This window comes from Arvicola amphibius, chromosome 11 (genome assembly GCF_903992535.2).
Source record: "Arvicola amphibius chromosome 11, mArvAmp1.2, whole genome shotgun sequence".
Classification (NCBI taxonomy): Eukaryota; Metazoa; Chordata; class Mammalia; order Rodentia; family Cricetidae; genus Arvicola; species Arvicola amphibius.
The window spans coordinates 94,577,680-94,596,942 of NC_052057.2; the positions used below are offsets into that span (position 1 = coordinate 94,577,680).

Below are 19,263 nucleotides of genomic sequence, written 5' to 3' on the forward strand. Positions count from 1 at the left end.
CCCAGGCTGGCCTTTAACTCACACTCTTGTCTCAGCCTCTTAAATTATTAGCTGGATTATAGATTTATTATTAAATGAATGAATGATAGTGTGCAATTTTGTTTTATAGTGCTAGAGATAGTGCCCAGTGTTTTGCATCAAGTGCTTAGTCTATCATTGCTTCATCTCTAGACCCTTCTCTGCCTGCCCCCCAATAAGGTCTTTCCTGAAGTGCAGGATAGCTTTGAACTCAGTCTTCCCACCTCAGCTTCTGATTGCTGATTATCGAAATGTACCCATTCAGTTTTATTGCATGCATATTACATTGGCATAAATGACCATGTTTAATTTTTATTTTGATTGTAATAGTATAAAGGTATTAACATATAACTTAAGCCCAGAATGTCATATTCTAGGATGGTGGTTATATAGTTGGTGATATGTAAGTTCCACCTTACTGTGTTAAGTGGTGTTAAATAAGTCACACAAAATGTGAGATGTTATTTCTGTCTTGGAATTTCAGGAAATCCTCGTTATCTAAATCTGATTTGGTCTTGGAGGTACTTTGCCGCCACCTAGTGGCAGTGGTCTATCTCAGCATAAAAATGTTAATGGGAACAAATCAAGCTGGCTAAGACTTCTAGGCATTGGCAGCGATTTTATGTGAGGTTTGTTGATGCCAGGTTCTTTGTCACAATCCTGGAGGATCGGGCCAGGAAAAGACTGAGGACAAAAATGGCCTTTTCTCTACCTCTTGCTTTCGAAGATAGATTTTGTTTCTAGGCCTTGACTTTATGAGAATTTGGAGTGAAGGTGGGTAGAAGTGTTAACTATTCAGCCAGCGATTTTTACTTTGTATTTAAAAATTGGGATGCTCGGGGCCTGGGGAGATGACTCAGGGTTAAAAGTACTTGGTTCTTGCAGAGGTGTTCAATTCCTAACACCATGTGGAGGCTCAAAACGATGTGTAACTCCAGTTTCAGAGGATATGAACGAAACAACAGTTCCAGAGGATCTGATGCCCTCTTTTGGCTTTTTTAAAATATAATTTATTATATATATATTTTGTTAAAATAATTTTTTAATATAATTTATTTTTATTTTATTTGCATTGGTGTTTTGCTACATGTCTGTCCATGTGAAGATGTCAGATCTTGGAGTTACAGACAGTTTGAGCTGCCATGTGGGTGCTAGGACTTGAACCCACATGGAAGAGCAGCCAGTGCTCTTAACCACTGAGCCATCTCTCCAGCCCCTCTCTTTTGGCGTTCACAGGCACCAGGCATCAGGCTTGCATACACAAACATTCAGGAATAATGTTAAGTAGAAGAAATATATAAAAATCTTTTTAAAAATGGGATCTGAGAATATAGCTTAGTAGAGCACTTGCCCAGCATGTGTAAGACCCCAGGGTTAATCTCCAATACCATAACCAAATTATTTTCTGTTTCTTTAAATTAGCATATGAATGGTGTGTGTGTGTGTGTGTGTGTGTGTGTGTGTGTGTGTGTGTGTTGTACTGGAACTCTACCCCAGGGTTTCATATGTACCAGATGCTCACTACAGACAAATTACAAATTACCACCAACTTGGAAGACAGGGACGGGTAGTTGTGATCTGCCTGACAGTGCTGGGAAACAAGCTTGAATTTTCTACAAGAGCAGGTACACTTTCAATTTTCATTTCATTCATTCACAAAAGCACGCCTTTATTTATTTATTTATTTATTTATTTATTTATTTATTTATTTATTTATTATGTTTCAAGACAGGCTTATTCTATTAACTCCTGGCTGTCCTTGAACTCAGAGATCTGCCTACCTCTGTCTCTCAAGTGCAAAGGCACACGCTGCCACCACCCAGCTATAGTACACATTCTTAATCCCTGAACCATCTCAATAGCTTCAGATCCTTGAATTTTTGATTCTTTTGTCTCAGCCTCCCCAGTAGCTGGGATTCCAGATATGTTAACCATGCTGGGTTTGGATATTCAGTTTCTAATTAGAAGCACCCTAAACATTTCTGTTCTATTCTAGGACTATGCCAGATCAAATCTGCCTTTTTTAGTGTATGAAAATGTTTGTATCTCTCCCCCACCTCCCTGCTTTCCACAAAGCTTATTACTTTCTGGTTGCTTTCCTGATTGCTGGGATTACAGCTGTGTCCACTAAGTGTCTGTCAGTTAACTTTAAGAATACAGATGCTACTTGGGAGGCAGAGGTACGTAGATCTCTGTGAGTTCGAGGTCAGCCTGGTCTACAAAGTGAGTTCCAGGACTGTTAAAGAAACCCTGTCTTAAAAAACAAAAAATACAGATGCTACCGAACATGGTGGCATAAGCCTTCCATTTCAGCATTCTGAGGTAGAGGTAGGAGAATCTGAGCCCCCGGTCAGCCTGGGTTGTGTTGCTTTGTGGAATATTTGCTTGCACTGAACTCCAGACTGTCAATAAAGTTTACCTTGAAACAAAGTGGTGATGGAGGATCCATCAGCTGACTCTGCCTTTCCATGCTTCCCAGATCAAAAAGGCTAAGCTCCTCCCTGCTACTTTCTATGCCCCTTTCTCAGTCCTCTAAAACCTCTATAGCTAATTCCGGTCAGCCAATCATTGACTCTGCTCTCTGATTCTAGGTAAACTTTATTGGCAGTCTTGGGAGTATCAGTGTGAACAAATACCCTGCAAAATATAGAGAGACCCTGTCTCAAAAAATATAGAAGCTTTCTAAAAATTGGTTACGTTTTTCATTTTTTAAAAAATGTGTGTATATGTGTGTGGGTGTGCATGGGCTATGGTATACAAGTATGGGTCAGAGAAGAGTTGCGGTCAAGGAGAGGGCACCAAACCTCATTACAGATGGCTGTGAGCCACCATGTGGTTGCTGGGAATTGAACTCAGGACCTCTGGAAGAGCAGCCAGTGCTCTTAACTTCTGAGCCATCTCTCCAGCCTGAGAACAGTTACAGAATTAGTGATTCAATCTTGTAGGGACTGAGCCAGGTCATCAGGCTTGGTGGCAGGTACCTTTTTCTACCAACCAGTCCACTGATGGACTGGGGGTTGAGGGTCTGGAGAGTTGTCACACTTTTAGAGGACACACATGGTGACAACAACAGCTCAGTTCTAGGCCAGCCGATGCCCTCTTCTGCCTCTCTCTGTAGGCATTATTCAAGCATGTGGTGCACTGACAGCCCAGGCAGAGGCAAGTGGGTTTATCTCAGCTGGTCCACATAGTGAGTTCCAGGCCAGCCAAGGCTATGTAGTGAGACCCTTTCTTAACAGAATGCAGATGGTATTATAATTTAAAAAACAGCAGGAGAGAGTCATACCACATAACAGAGCTCACATTGGAGGTTTACCGGAAGAGGAGAGAGAGGGGGGCAGAGACTGGTTCTTGAGGACGAGAGTGGAGGAAGAGAGACTGGAGGTGGGCAAGACCCGCCCGTATTGAAATGTAGAGTTTGTGCACGGGGTGCTCTTAGTGGCTACAGCTGAGGATGTATCCTGTTAGGACCCTGAGGGCAGGCCAGTACAGGCGCCTGAAAGCTAACGTTCCTTCCTTTGCTTATTAGAAAGGGGTAGCAGGTGAAGTGGGGATGAGGACTCAGTGTTCTTGAGACTGCTTCCTGCTGACCTGGGGGCGTCACAATCTTTGAGGGAACCTGAGAGAGTTGGGGATAGCTGGCTATTACACTTTGCTCTCCAGACTCTGTGGGACCCTCCGATGGATGCCTCTTGGACCTGGCAAGATGCTGTTCGAGGTGGATCCAAGTCGACTCCCTGGAGCTCACAAGGATTCTTTGAGCTTGTGAAAGATGAGCTTTAGACACATTAGCGTTCCCACTGTTTGTAATCTGCACCAAAACCACATTACAGGAAAGGTGGTATACTCAGAAAAAAGAGTGTAGTACTCTGCCAGTTAACAGCTTATCAAGATTCTGTCGATTGATGTTAAGACTATAACAGTAGCATAGTGAGAGAGAAATCTGGAACATGTTTCAATCTTTTAAACGATTTAAAAAGGAAGTCACTTTTCCTTGTCACCAGTTAAGCTTCTTATCTTTATGTAAACAGACCATAAAGCACTGACCCTTTCCCACACCAGGACATCATCACCTGGATACCCTCTTTTTTTTTTTTTTTAATTATGTATACAACATTCTGCCTCCATCTATGCCCACATGCCAGAAGAGGGTGCCAGATCTCATTACAGATGGTTGTGAGCCACCATGTTGCTGGGAATTGAACTCAGGACCTCTGGAAGAGCAGCCAGTACTCTTAACCACTGAGCCATCTCTCCAGCCCTGGATACCCTCTTTCTATCCAGTTTACCAGGACACAGGTGGTTGATTACTGAGGGTAGTCATTGTATTTTAAATAAAGGAATAGTAAAGAGTTACATTAATAGTTACATCTACTTCTGTGAGTCTCTTTTCTGAGTCTGGGGGTACATGGATACTTCTGGAGTACTGTTGGTTTTTACCACCTGAAAGTAGTCTTGCGCCTCCAGTTCTGTGCCTGAATGATTGCCAGTCCTGTAACAGTAGCTGACCAATTGTTTGATGGAGATAAATAGAGAAGAAATAGATAAAGCAGGGAGTGGTTGTTAAAGATAGGAGAATGAGGAGATGGGTCAGGAAGTAAAGGCATCCACTTCCATATGGGGTTCCTAATCCAGTAGAGTTGGTGCAGCTGTGGGGTGAAGCCTCATTCTCCCGAAATGGAGACAAGGCAGTTGCTCTCGGTGTCCTCTGAAGCAGGGTTCCAGTCGAGGTGAAGTTCCTGTGACATTTTAACAAGGGTGTTTTATAAGGAGCGGTTTCCCAAGGACTGTCTCCATCTCTGACTCCCACTTTGCAGCTAACGTAGATTGGACATTTAGAGAGGGAGAGCAAACAGACGCAAGCAGGTTTGAAGCAATGAAAAAGAAAATGGAGAATTCTCTCTGTTCCCAGACTGTCTGGTCCGAGGAATACGGAGGCAAGATTTGATTTAAAACATATAGTCAGTGGGTCTCCAAAAGACATCCCAGTGGGAGCGAGGAGGAGTATGACACAGTTCCCATGGATGAGACAGAGGAGGATTGGGCACAACGAGTGAGGTAGAGAAAGAAGATCCAAAGGCCTGAACACACTGGCACAGGGATCCAGGGAGGATCAGATTGAGTGGGCACAATCTGTTCAGTATGTCGTCATGCAAGAACAGGGCCAAGGGCTCTGAGCCCGAGAGAGACATGTTTGCCTGGTACCAGAAGGCAAGGAGAGGACTGCTGGAGAAAGGAAGCCTTACATCTAGGGGAATGGTCAGAGGTGGAAACCCTCCAGAGACCCAACTGTTGGTATTGAATGGAAGGCAAAGCTGTCAGCAAACGAGCAGGTGGGTAGGGTCCCAGTGTGAAGTGGTTTCCTTTCGGTGAGCTCTGCCACTAAGCAAACATTCTGCACAAAACAGTGTAAGAAGTCTATTGGAGGAGGGGGAGGGGGGAGGAGGGAGGGGGAGGGGAGCAGAAACACGAAAGGGTGAAAGTGAAAGGCTGCTTCGGAGTTGGGGACATCAGAGACTCAAGAGAGGAAATTAGAGATAGGAAGGATTAAGAGGCGAGAAAAGAACAGAGCGAGCTTGGAGCAAAGAAGAGAAAAGCATGAAAATAGGATACCAACTGGGTGGTGGTGGCACACACCTTTAATCCCAGCACTCGGGAGGCAGAGGCAGGCGGATCTTTGTGAGTCCGAGGCCAACCTGGTCTACAAGAGCTAGTTCCAGGACAGGTTCCAAAGCTGCAGAGAAACTCTGTCTCAAAAAACGACAGGAAAAACAAAAAAGAAGAAGAAAAGGAACATTGGATACGTCCTTCCATCTATTGGATTGCAGAATGTTCCAAAATACCCTGGTATTTTGCAGGACCTTTGGAACAAGTGGCCATTTGGATTGATATCTAAGGGATGTTTGGATCAGATCAGATCTTACTGTAAAAGTGGACACAGTTCCCACAAGTGAGGTAGAGAAATCAAGATCCAAGGATCTGCAATTTCTAGAGCCCCAGGAATTCAGAGAGGATTGGATAAGTAGGCACAGGCTGTCCTGTACATCGTCTTGCAAAGAACAGGAACCAAGGGCTCCGAGCCTGAGAGAGCCATGGTTGCCTGGTATCAGGACTTACTGTGGGGCCAAAAGGCAAGAAACTACACTTGAGAGGGGAGACCTCACTCATGGGAATTGGCCAGAGGTCAGTCAGTGAAGATGGTCAACTGTAGCCTTAAAGGCTGTGGTTGGGGGTTCCTCCATTTCCAAGGACACCAGAAGGATGCAGGATACTAAGCGGTCACTCCCACGGATCCAGGAAGAAGGGAAACTTAACCATTTCTGCCGGTGTAGTGTGGTTCACCCATGATTTGTTAGTTGGAAAAGTGAGACTGTCACAGGAAGACCGGGTTTCAGGGTTCTGGCATACCTCAGACTGCCAGTGGGCAGGAGGAAGCGCCAGGAGAGCCTGCTGAGGTTATAACATTTATTGTTTATTATCTGAATGGCTGTTAGCAGAGATAACCATTGTGTAGTTACCTCCTGTGCCAAAATCTTCTGGCTGTCATTTTGTATGATAAATTGTCAAGAGTTAGAGATTTTTTTGTTTTTCTCTTCAGCCACTGTTGTTATTTTCTGGTTAATTAATTCTCTTCAGTTGTCACTCATAACTCCTGCCCGGGAGTCTGGGTCTAGTACGCAATGCTAGTCAGGCACGCAGGGTAGTGTGTGGGCACGCCACTATTTGTTCTCTTCTTGCTGTGGTAAACTTGACACTTGATGTGGATTTCCTTCTGTCTGGCTGGCTTTTTTTCTGTGTATTCATTATTTCTCAGTGGCGTACACAAGGATTACTACTCTACATTTTAAAAAATTGTTGGCTCACTGTGTAAGAGGTTCTTTCCATGTATACTTTTCGGATTCTTAGCCCATGAATAGGCTGGTAAGTAGTATGCTGTAATTTTTCTCTTTGGCTCCTTCATTCAGGTCCTTTGTTGTAAGTGGCTTTTTGTATTTATGTCTTAAATTACAAAGTTATTTCCTTTATAGTGTTTCTGCTTTCTTTTGTCAGGGTTACTCTATGTAGCCCAGGCTGGCCTTGACAACTGTGGATTACAAGTATAAACCAAAGTGCCAAGTTTGTTTTTGAGATGGGATGTTGTTTCATATCCTTGACTTCCTCTGAACTGTCTATTCTTCTTTTCCACCTCCAAATACTGATACTATAGGCATGTGCCAGTACAGCTATCTGGTTCATCTTCTTTCTGTTGTAAATGAATTTTAGTATTCTTAATATCACCCTTGTTAGCTTAGAGAATTTTGGTTGACTTTTTGGTGTCTGCTGATTTATTTCTTTTTTTCTTTTTCTTATTGGTATTTATTTTTTATTTTTTTAAATATCTATTGGAGACTTTTTAAAAATTTATTTATTTATTATGTGTACAATATTCTGTCTGTGTATGCCTGAAGGCCAGGACACCAGACCTCATTACAAATGGTTATGAGTCATCATGTGGTTGCTGGGAATTGAACTCAGGATCTTGGGAAGAACAGGCAATGCTCTTAACCACTGAACCATCTCTCCAGCCCTTTATTGATATTTATTGAGCTCTACATTTTTCTCTGCTTCCCTCCCTGCTTCTCCCCTCCCGCCTTCAATCCTCCCCCAAAGTCCCCATGCTCCCAATTTACTCAGGAGATCTTGTCTTTTTCTACTTTCCATGTAGATTAGATCTATGTAAGTCTCTCTTAGTGTCCTCATTGTTGTCTAAGTTCTCTGTGATTGTGGTTTGAAGGCTGGCTTTCTTTGCTTTATGTTTAAAAACCACCTATGAGTGAGTACATGTGATAATTGTCTTTCTGTGTCTGGGTTACCTCACTCAAAATAATGTTTTCTAGTTCCATCCATTTTCTTGCAAAATTCAAGCTGTCATTTTTTTCTGCTGCGTAGTACTCCACTGTGTAAATGTACCACATTTTTTTTATCCATTCTTCGGTCGAGGGGCATTTAGGTTGTTTCCAGGTTCTGGCTATGACAAACAAAGCTGCTATGAACAGCACATCATGTCTTTGTGGCACGATTGAGCATCCTTTGGTTATACCCCAAAATGGTATTATTTGGTCTTGAGGAAGGTTGTTTCCTAATTTTCTGAGAAATCACCACACTGACATCCAAAGGGGTTGTACCAGCTCGCATTCCCACCAGCAATGCAGATGTGTTCCCTTTTCCCCACAACCTCTCCAGCATAAGTTGTCATTGGTGTTTTTGATCTTGGCCATTCTTACAGGTGTAAGATAGAATATCAGAGTTGTTTTGATTTGCATTTCTCTGATGACTAAGGATGTTGAACATTGTCTTAAGTGTCTTTCAGCCATTTTAGATTTCTCTGTTGAGAGTTCTCTGTTTAGGTCTGTACTCCATTTTTTTTTATTGGATTATGTGATCTTTTGGTGTCCAATTTCTTGAGTTCTTTGTATATTTTGGAGTTCAGACTGATGTGGGGTTAGTGAAGATCTTTTCCCATTCTGTAGGCTGTTTTGTCTTGTTGACCATGTCCTTTGCTTTACAGAAGCGTTTCAGTTTCAGGAGTTCCTATTTATTAATTGTTTCTCTCAGTTTCTGTGCTGCTGGGGTTATATTTAGGAAGTAGGTCCTTGTGCCAATGTGATCAAGTGTACTTTGCACTTTCTCTTTATAAGGTTTGCACTTTCTCTTTATAAGGTTCAGTGTGGCTGGCTTTATGTTGAGGTCTTTGATCCATTTGGACTTGAGTTTTGTGCATGGTGATAGATATGGGTCTATTTTCATTCTTCTACATGTTGGTATCCAGTTATGCCAGCACCACTTGTTAAATATGCTTTCTTTTTTCCATTTGATATCTTTTGCTTCTTTATCAAATATCAGGTGTTTGAAGATGTGTGGGTTGATATCCGGGTCTTCTGTTCGGGTCCATTGGTCCTCCTGTCTGTTCTTATGCCAGTACCAGGCTGTTTTCAGTACTGTAACTCTGTAGTAGAGTTTGACATCAGGGATTGTGATGCCTTCAGAAGTTCTTTTATTGCCCCGGATTGTTTTGGCTATCCTGGGTTTTGTTTTTTTTTTTTTTTGCTTTTCCAAATGAAGAGGTCTTTGATGAATTTTGCTGAGATTTTGATGGGCATTGCGTTGAATCTGTAGATTGCTTTTGGTAAGATTGCCATTTTTACTATGTTAATTCTGCCTGCCCAATAGCATGGGAGATCTTTCCACTTTCTGGTGTCTCCTTCAATTTCTTTCTTCAAAGATTTAAAGTTCTTGTCATACAAGTCCTCCACTTGTTTGGTTAGAGTTACTCCGAGATATTTTATGCTTTTTATGGCTATTATGAAGGGTGTTGATTCTCTGATTTCTTTCTAATCCCATTTATCACCTTTGTATAGGAGGGCTATTGATTTTTTTGAGTTAATCTTATATCCTGCTACATTGTTGAAAGTGTTTATGAGTTGTAGAAGTTCCTTGGTAGAATTTTTGGAATCACTTATATAAACTATTATATCAGCAAATGGTGAGATTTTGACTTCTTCTTTTCCAATTTGTATCCCTTTCATCTCCCCTTGGTGTCTTATCGCTCTAGCTAGGACCTCAAGAACTATATTGAATAAATATGGAGAGAGTGGACAACCTTGTCTTGTTCCTGATTTCAGTGGAATCACTGGGAGTTTCTCTCCATTTAGTTTGATGTTGGCTTGCTGTATATTGCCTTGATTATGTTTAGGTATGTTTCTTGTATCCCTGCTCTCTCCAAGACCTTTATCATGAAGGGATGTTGTATTTTGTCGAAAGCTTTTTCAGCATCTAATGAGATGATCATATGGTTTTTATTTTTTAGCTTGTTTATATGGTGGATTACGTTGACAGATTTTCTTATGTTGAAGCATCCCTGCATCTGTGGGATGAAGCCAACTTGGTCATGGTGGATGATGGTTCTGATGTGTTCTTGGATTAGATTTGCTGGTATTTTATTTAGTATTTTTGCATCAATGTTCATGAGTGAGATTGGTCTGTAATTCTCTTTCTTAGCAATGTCTTTCTGTGGTTTGGGTATCAGGGTAATTGTAGCCTCATAAAAAGAGTTTGCCAATGTTCTCTCTGTTTCTATTGTGTGGAGTATGGAAAATTTGAGGAGTATTGGTATTAGAATTCTGAGCTGAAACCATTTGGTCCTGGACTTTTTTTTTTTTTTTTTTTTTTGGTTGGGAGTCTTTTGGTGACTTTCTTTCTTTTTTTTTTTTTTTAAGCAGTTATAGGTCGGTTTAATTTGCTTATCTGGTCTTGATTTAATTTTGGTAAGTGATATTTATCTAGAAAGTTGTCCATTTCCTTTAAGTTTTTCAATTTTGTGGAGTATAGAGTTTCAACATAAGAGCTAATGATTCTCTGTATTTCCTCCGTGACTGTTGTTATGTCCCCCTTTTCTGATTTTGTTAATTTGGATATTCTTTCTTTGCCTTTTGGTTAGTTTGGATAAAGGTTTGTCTGTTTTGTTGATTTTTCTTGAAGAACCAACTCTTTGTCTCATTGATTCTTTGTATTGTTTTCTTTGTTTCTATTTTGTTGATTTCAGCTCTCAATTTGATTATTTCCTGCCATCTAGTTCTCTTAGGTGAGTTTGCTTCTTTTTGTTCTAAAGTTTTCAAATGTTCTGTTAATTCACTAGTGTGGGATTTTTCCAGCTTCTTTAAATAGGCGTTTAGTGCTATGTATACATAATTTTGTATGTGTGCAGTATTATATCTGTGTACCACATGCATTCAGTGTTAGTGTTGGCCAGAAGAGGGTATTGAATTCCCTGGGACCGGAGTTACAGATGGTTCCTAATCACTGTGGTGCTAGGAATAGAACCTGGGTCCTCTGGAAGATAAGTTAGGGCTCTTCACTGCTGAGCCATGTCTTCAGCCTGTTTTGCTTGGATTTTTTTTCCTTATATATGTTGGGATTAAGTGTGCCCACATGCCCAGTGTGTGTATGCACACCTGTGCATGCTGGAGTACCAGTGCATATGTGTAAACACAAGTGTGAGCACATGTGATTTTTGCATTTGAAAATGGACATTTTAATAATAGTTGTTTAATCTGTGTTTTATTTATCTGTGTACTTATTTAGATCTTTATTTTAGAAAAGAGGTTTGATATGTAATTTAGATTTACTCTTTCTGCCTCAGTCTTTTGTGATGGAATTTCAGGCATTTGCTACCTCATCATTTTAAAAATTTATCAGCAAGCATGGCTGTGCATACTTTTAATCCTAGCAAATCCAGAGGCAGGAGGATTTCTGTGAGTTCAGTGTTAGCTTGGTCTACATTGTGAGACCCCAGGGCTACATAGAGAGACTAACCCGGTGGTGGTGGCACACGCCTTTAATCCCAGCACTCAGGAGGCAGAGGCAGGCGGATCTTTGTGAGTTCGAGGCCAGCCTAGTTTACAAGAGCTACAGAGAAATCCTGTCTTGAAAAACCAAAGAGGTGTGTGTGTGTGTGTGTGTGTGTGTGTGTGTGTGTGTGTGTGAGAGAGAGAGAGAGAGAGAGAGAGAGAGAGAGAGAGAGAGAGAGAGAGGAGAGAGAGAGAATGTCTACAAAAATGAATGAACGACCTCCTCATGAATTTATTATAGTCTTTATCATAGGCTTTGGAATTCCCACTCTGCAGTGGAGGGTGGGTTTCAGATCCTTCCGCTTTAATATCTGTATTGGGATTAAGTGTACCACCATTGCGAATGTGTGTGCACATACATTCACATTCGGGAGTGCAAGAGCATCTATGTGCGCACAAATTCTTGTGTGTGTGGGTGTGTGTTTCTGGTCATGTCAGATATCCTCTTTAATCCTGACCACAGCCATACCATCAGGAATATTCCAAGTCTTACCTTAATGACTTTTCATTAAGATAATTGTTGCTAAAACAATTTTTTTTATATTTACCTTGTTTTTAGTGATTTTACTAATTGCTTTGATAGTTTATTCTTTTGAGTCTTGTACATTTTTTATAACATTTGTTTGTGTGTTTTTGCTTCATTTAAGATAAGGGTCTCTTTGTAGCTCAGACTGGCCTGATGCTCTAGATACTTCTGTCTCATTTCTTGAATGCTGAGATTACAGGTTTGTGCCTGTATAATGTAATTGATAACATGGTTAATTACAATCTTTTTGGAATGTGGGAGTATGAAGTGTAAATTCTAGTACCTCTTTTTGTTTGTATGTGTGCGATTTATTTATTTATTTTGAGATCGGGTTTCTCTGTGAAATAGTTCTCACTCTGTACACCAGACTGGCCTTGGTCTGAGTTCCACCTGCTCCTGCTGCCCAAGTGCTGGGATTAAAGGCATGTACCACCACCACCTGGTAATTCTAGTACCTTTTAGAAAAGAGCATCATTAGAAGATAATATTGACATTTTTATATCTAAAAATACATATTTTGCATTTGAAGTATAGTTTGCTAGATGAATAATTTTTCTATAGACTTTTGAAAGCATGTGTTTCTTCCAGTATTGCTTGAGACATCTCTTACAAGTATTTTTTTTAATCTCTGTCTCCCCCTCCCAAAAAAAAGAAAAAAACAAACAAAAAGTTCGGTTTTCTTGCCTCAGCCTTTTAGTGTCAGGAATACTGCTATGCCCACCTTCTTTATGGAATTAAAAAATTTTATTACATTTTAATTTATTTTGTATGTGCATAAATGTGTGTTTGCTGTGGCTCTTGTGTGGAGGTCAGAGAACAACGTGCAGGAATTGGTTTTCTCCTATACTCCTTGTGTCCCTGGGATGGACCTCAGATTGTCAGACTTGGGGGCAAGTGTCAGTAAGCAGTAAGCTACCTCACCAGCTCGCTAGAATCTTGCACATCTCACAAAGATGTGCCCTTTGAGTTTTCCCTTCCGTACATGCACTACTGTGATCTATTTTCATCCCCCGCCCGCGCGCCCCTCCCCCCAAGACAGGGTGTCTCTAAATAGTTGTAGAACTATGTACACCGGCCTGGCCTCAAACTCACAGAGACTTGCCTGCCTCTGTCTCGAGTGCTGGGTGTGCACCACCATGCTTGACTTTTACTTCGTTTTTTAATCTTCAACTATAATGACTGTTGAGCTTCCTAGATTGTTCTTTTAATGAAAACTTTCTTATTTTAAATTTTCAATTTTTGTCTTCATAAGTTTTTTTTTTTTAATTATTAAACCTGGGTTTTCTGGAAGAGCAGCTGCTGAGTCATCTTTCCAGTTCCTAAATGTATTTTGTTTACTCATGTTCATTCATTCATTTTGGTGTTTCTAAACAAGGTTTCTTTGTGTAGCCCTGGCTGTCCTGGTACTAACTCTGTAGATCAAGCTGACCTCTTATCTCAGAGATCCACTTGCCTCTGCTTTCCTGTGCTGGATTAAAAGCAAGAGCCATCTTACCTAAAGTTTTTTTTAAATGTCTGTGTATAATGTGTATGTATATATATACATATATATTTTATAGTATATTATATAAAATATATTTATAAAATATTATCTCATATATATATTGAAGCTTAGCCAGGCATGGTAGTACACACTTCTAACTCCAGCACTTGAAAGGCAGAGACAGGTAGATCTCTGAGTTCTAGGCTAGCCAGGGCTACTATAATGAGACCCTGTCTTAAAATAGAAAAAAGAAAAGGAAAAAAAAAGTTTAGAGATTTAAATAATAGGGTGATAAATTGTTAGGGCTCAGAGCCTCTGTTCCGTTGTCCTATCTTTTCATTGTTCCTCCTTGTTTTAGTTAGGGTTTCTTTTGCTGTGAAGAGACACCCTGACCACAGAAACTCTTGTTACAGGAGGAGCGGGCCTGCTTTTCGTCCCGGCCACCCGGCTAGCTTAACCCCAGAAATAACCACACAGAAATTGTATTAATTAAATCACTGCCTGGCCCATTATTTCTAGCCTCTTACTGGCTAACTCTCACATATTAGTTTAACCCATCTCCATTAACGTGTATCGCTTGACTGTGGCTTCCCGGCATGAGTCTGACCAGCGTCCGTCTCGGGCAGGAGAATCATGGCGTCTGCCACACTGCCCTTCTTCCTCCCAGCATTCCGTTCTCTTTTCCATGCCTACCTAAGCTCTTCCCTATCAAAAGGCCAAGGCAGTTTCTTTATTCAACCAATGAAAGCAACACAAATACAGAAGGACCTCCTACACCAAACTCTTAAAAAGAAAACATTTAATTGAGGGTGGTGGCTTACAGTTCAGAGGTTCAGTCCATTATCATCATGGCGGGGAGCATGGCAGCATGCAGGCGCAGGCCGACATGGTTCTGGCTATATCTTGATCAAAAGGCAACAGGATGTGAACTCAATGTCACACTGAGGGAAGCTTGAGCAAAATAGACCTCAACGCCCACCCTCATAATAACACACTTCCTCCAGCAAGGCCACACCTTCTAATAGTGCCACTCCCTTTAGGGACCATTTTCTTTCAAACCACATTCCTACCTCCATCTCCCCTTACCTTGATGGAAATGGTTTGTTACGGTTAATGATTTCCTTTCCTTTAGGATTTTAAACTCATTCTTTCTTTCTTTTAATCTTATGTGTACAAGACAAGGCATAACTGTATGTTCCAGGCTGGCCAGAACTCAAAAACTGTGTCTATTTTGTTGACTCCATTAATCCTTTAGCCATAGCTTCCTATAGTCCTGTTTAAAGTAGCTAATTAAAAACCTTCATAGGGTCTAGAGAGATGGCTCAGAAGTTAAGAGCACCTGATGCTCTTGCGAAGTTTTTTTGTATTCTTGTGTTTGTATTAATTAAATCACCGCTTGGCCTATTAGCTCTAGCTTCTTATTGGCTAGCTCTTGCATCTAGAATTAATCCATTTTTATTATTTTATATTTCACCACGAGGTTCTTGGCCTACCGGGAAGGTTTTGACTGGTGGCTCACATCATTTTCCTCTGGCAGCTCTATGGCTTCTCTCTGACTTCACCTTTTTTCTCTGTCTTTTCGGCCTGGCTACACTGTGTTAAACCGTTGTCTGAAAGCACCTTTATTATTCATTAACCAGTAAAAGCAACACATATACAGAAGGACCTCCTTACACTACCCCTTTGGACCAAGCATTGGTAGAGGTAAAAAACTCCCTAGTCGCTGGCTACTCTGCTTCTCTGATCCTTCAGCTTTCACAGCCTGATAGCTGACACTGAGTTTTCATTATTAAGACCAATTAGAATTTATGCTCCAGTGATGACTGTAGGCCCTGGCATGTTGACAACTCGAGCATGGCCTTCCAGTCTTCCTTGTTTGATGACAGATGCACATAGCTCATTGTGGCCTGGCGGCACAGCTCAATCATGCTCTCTCTACATGGAGCCCAAGATGCAACAAAAACTCTTTGCAGTTTTGAGCACACAAGTTGGGCATTCACAACCACTTGTAATGCCAGTTTCAGGGGACCTGATGCCCTCTCTGACCTCACATGCATACATCCACACATAGACACATGTGTGTGCATGTACACACAGGCATTCATATACACACCCCTCCCTCTTTAACTAAAAATCCCTTAAAATGTTTTAAAATTTTATGTATATGAGTGTTTTTCCCAAATGTATGTCTATGCATCACACACAGTTCTGGTGCCCACAGAGGGCAGACACAGTCAGATCCCTTGAAACTGGAGTAATGGACAGTTGTAGGCTGCCACGTAGGTGCTGGGAATTGAGCCCAGATCTTCTTCCAAGAAGGTGCTCTTAACCTCTGAGCCATAATAATATACTCCCCTAATAATAAACTTTGAAAAAATTAAAAATCTTTAGTAAATATAGCCAGGATTTTAATTTCAAATGATTACCTGCTCCTCTCCCCTTCTCTCTATATTTTTATGTCTTCCAGAATTATATAATTATTTTTAATTATTTTTTTACATATTGTATGTTATAATTTTTTTTACAGTTACTTATGTATGTGTTTGCATGCATGCCACGATGCATGCGTGAATGTCAGAGGATAACTTAATGGGACAACTGAATTCTACCATGTAGAACCTAATTCTACAACTTAGGTTGTTAGGTTTAGTGAGAGTTTGATGGGTAAATCACATAACCCCAGCTTCAGGGGATCACACACCCGCTTCTGACCTCTGAAGTCACCAGGCACACATGGTGCATATACATACATGCACACAAACATTCAGTACAAATAAAATACATACATGCACACAAACATTCAGTACAAATAAAATGAAATAAATAATTTTAAGTAAGTTTTGAAAACTTTATTTAGTGTTGAGGAAATGCATGAGAGATGACACTATGAAGCCTGGGAATTGAGCTCAAGTCATGAGACTTGGCAGCAAGTGCTTTTTTTGGGAGGGGGTTGGGGGAGGAGGAAAAGAGCATTTGTATAATAAAAAGAACCACTGAAAAGAAATGACATCAAAATGTGCACATTAGCCAGGTGGTGGTACAGTGCACACCTTTAATCCCAGTACTTGGGAGGCAGAGGCAGGTGGATCTCAGTGAGTTTGAGGCCAGCCTGGTCTACAAAGTGAGTTCCAGCATAGCCAGGACTGTTACAAGAGAAACCCTGTCTCGAAAAGCCAAGAAAAGGAGGAAAAAAAAGGTCAAACGTTGGTGAGTGAGGAGATACTGTTTGCATGATATCAATAAAAAGGAAAAATTATTTTGTTCTCTTATTTATTAGAAAACCATGTTGGTTTGTTTGGCACAAAAATAGTGGTAGCAGGCTGGAGAGATGGCTCAGAGGTTATGAGCACTGGCTGTTCTTCCAGAGGTCCTGAGTTCAATTCCCAGCAGCCACATGGTAGCTCACAACCATCTATACTGAGATCTGGTGCCCTCTTCTGGCCTGCAGGTATACATGCAGATAGAACACTATATACATAATTAATAAATCTTTAAACAGTAGTGGTAGCAGAGAACGGGGACTAACTTAGTGACAGGGCGCATCTCTGGACGCAGGGCAGCAGCCTCAGTGTTTTGGCACATCTCTTACTTTTCTTTCCTGTGAGCTGAACTTTTATTCATAAAAATGATAATATCTGAATTTGGGTCATTTAGCCAAGACACAAATATTTGATGATCTACTGAAAGAACATTCTGATAACCCTGGTGCTGTGACTCCTCGGGAACCTGATCTGTAGAAAGGAGCTCTCTTTCTTTGGGATATAATAGTGGGAACTATAGGCAAACGAACAACTTGTCTTATTTATTAGCATTTTTTTTCTTTTTCAGGCACATATTAAATTTCCTATTGACTACCCATATTCACCACCTACCTTCAGATTCTTGACCAAAATGTGGCACCCCAACATTTATGAGGTAAGAGACATCTGTTATAACTTTCTCTGTGGATTTTTTCAGATTAGTTCTTAAAAAGAGTTCTTAAAAAGAGACTAGAGATTTACCAGTCAAGGACCTGTGTTTAATTATCACACCACACAAAAACAGTAGTTTGAGCTGGAGAGTGTAACTTGGTAAAGCATTTGCTTAGCATGCCCAAGGATCTCAGTTCAGTCACTTCAGCACACCCTGCCCACCCTGAAATAGACTGTGTGTATCAGTAAGTTGTGTTTCACTGTACCCACAGAGAAATGTTTGTTTTCTATTTTGTATTCTCTGCTTTAATTATTTAAAATCAAGAGTACTTTTATAATATATAATAATTATTCCAGTTAAAGATGGAAACTTTAAGCCTTTGCAGCTGGTTGCTAAGTTTATAATGCACACATGTTAACTTTCATGTTTTACAAATTTAGTAAAGTACCTATCCTCTAACTTTACAGCAAGGGACACCTGTTGCTATGGGCAGAGACTCAACTTTTTCGGGGGGATTTATCCTAGTACATTTGGCTTGGTCTCCTTTCAGGAGTTACTGCTGAGCATTTGAGAGCCTCTTTTGGAATAAATCCAAGGTGAGGTTCTATTGTATGGAGAGGCCTGCTTTTTTGTCCTGGCTGCCCGGCTAGCTTAGCCCCGAAATAATCACACATAAATTGTATTTATTAAAATACTGCTTGGCCATTAGCTGTAACTTCTTATTGGCTAACTCTTACATATTAGTTTAACCCATCTCCATTAATCTGTGTATCGCCACGTGGCAGTGGCTTACTGGAGATTCTAACTGGCGTCTGTCTCAGGCAGAGGATCCATGCCTTCTCCCTTGACTCTGCTTTCTTCCTCCCAGCATTCAGTTCTGTCCCGTCCTGTGTCCCCCCCCACCCACACCTAAGTTCTGCTCTATCTAAAGGCCAAGGCAGTTTCTTTATTCATTAACCAATGAAAGCAACACATGAACAGAAAAACCTCCTACACCAAGGTTCTCTTGGACAAGTCAATGTGCCTGCAGGGAGACTTTCGAGTAGAACTGCCGGTCAAAACAGAACATGTTAGCTTTGGGCTAATCATGACAGTGCTGGAGTTACTCATTAGCCTTGCAGAGCAGCCGCTTTACCTTCCACGGTTGGCTTTCCCTTTTAATTTATGTTTGTTTGAGAACAGCTCTCATAGTGTATCTCAGGCTGTTTTCTAATTTGTAGTTCTTGGAACCTCCCAAGTAGGGTTCCAGACATCCACAGTTTTACTTTCTGTTTTTTTTCCAACTAGGACAAACATGAAATGGTGATCTATGCTGTTCTGTCCAGAAGTAGCCTCCTGCAATACTGTCTTGTAGTAGTTAGCATAGTCATAATGTTAAGGCAAGATGGCTCAGTGAGTAAAGACGCTTGCCACCAAGCCTGACAACTGGGGTTTAATTTCTGGAACCCACATGGTGGAAGGAGAGAACTGACTCTTCAGAGGTGTCCTCTGATCTATACATAAAACATGTGTTTTCACACCCCCCCCGCCCAATAAATACATATATGTCAAAAAAACAAAAGATGGAGTGGGCATTGTAGCACATGCCTTTAAATCCAGGCAGAGGCGGACAGAGCCAGGGCTACACAGAGAAACACTGTTTTAAAGACCTTAAAAAAAAAAAAAAAAAAAAAAACCTTTGATTATCATTTACTTCTTTTATTGCCCAAAGGAAGTAAACTTTACTGTAGTATTTGTGAATTTAATTTTTAAAAACACCATGATCTGAAATTAATAAAAATAAAGGATAGACTTGTAGACTGTAAGAGTGCATAAGCACAGTGGTGGTGGGATCTTTAATCCCAGCACTTGGGAGGTAGAGGCAGGGGCATCTCTGTGAGTTCAAGGCCAGCCTGGTCTACAGAGTGAGTTCCAAACAGCCAGCCAGCCACACTGAA

At 40.9% G+C, this 19,263-nt stretch overlaps 1 protein-coding gene across 1 annotated transcript in view; it reads left to right on the forward strand.

Annotated features, from left to right (window-relative positions):
- The window catches only part of Ube2r2 (ubiquitin conjugating enzyme E2 R2), a 72,767-nt gene that overhangs the window by 28,524 nt on the left and 24,980 nt on the right, over positions 1–19,263 (forward strand). The window contains exon 2 of the mRNA XM_038347352.2: positions 17,243–17,329. Within this exon, the coding sequence (XP_038203280.1) occupies positions 17,243–17,329 (87 nt within the window). The remainder of the gene's footprint in view (positions 1–17,242; positions 17,330–19,263) is intronic.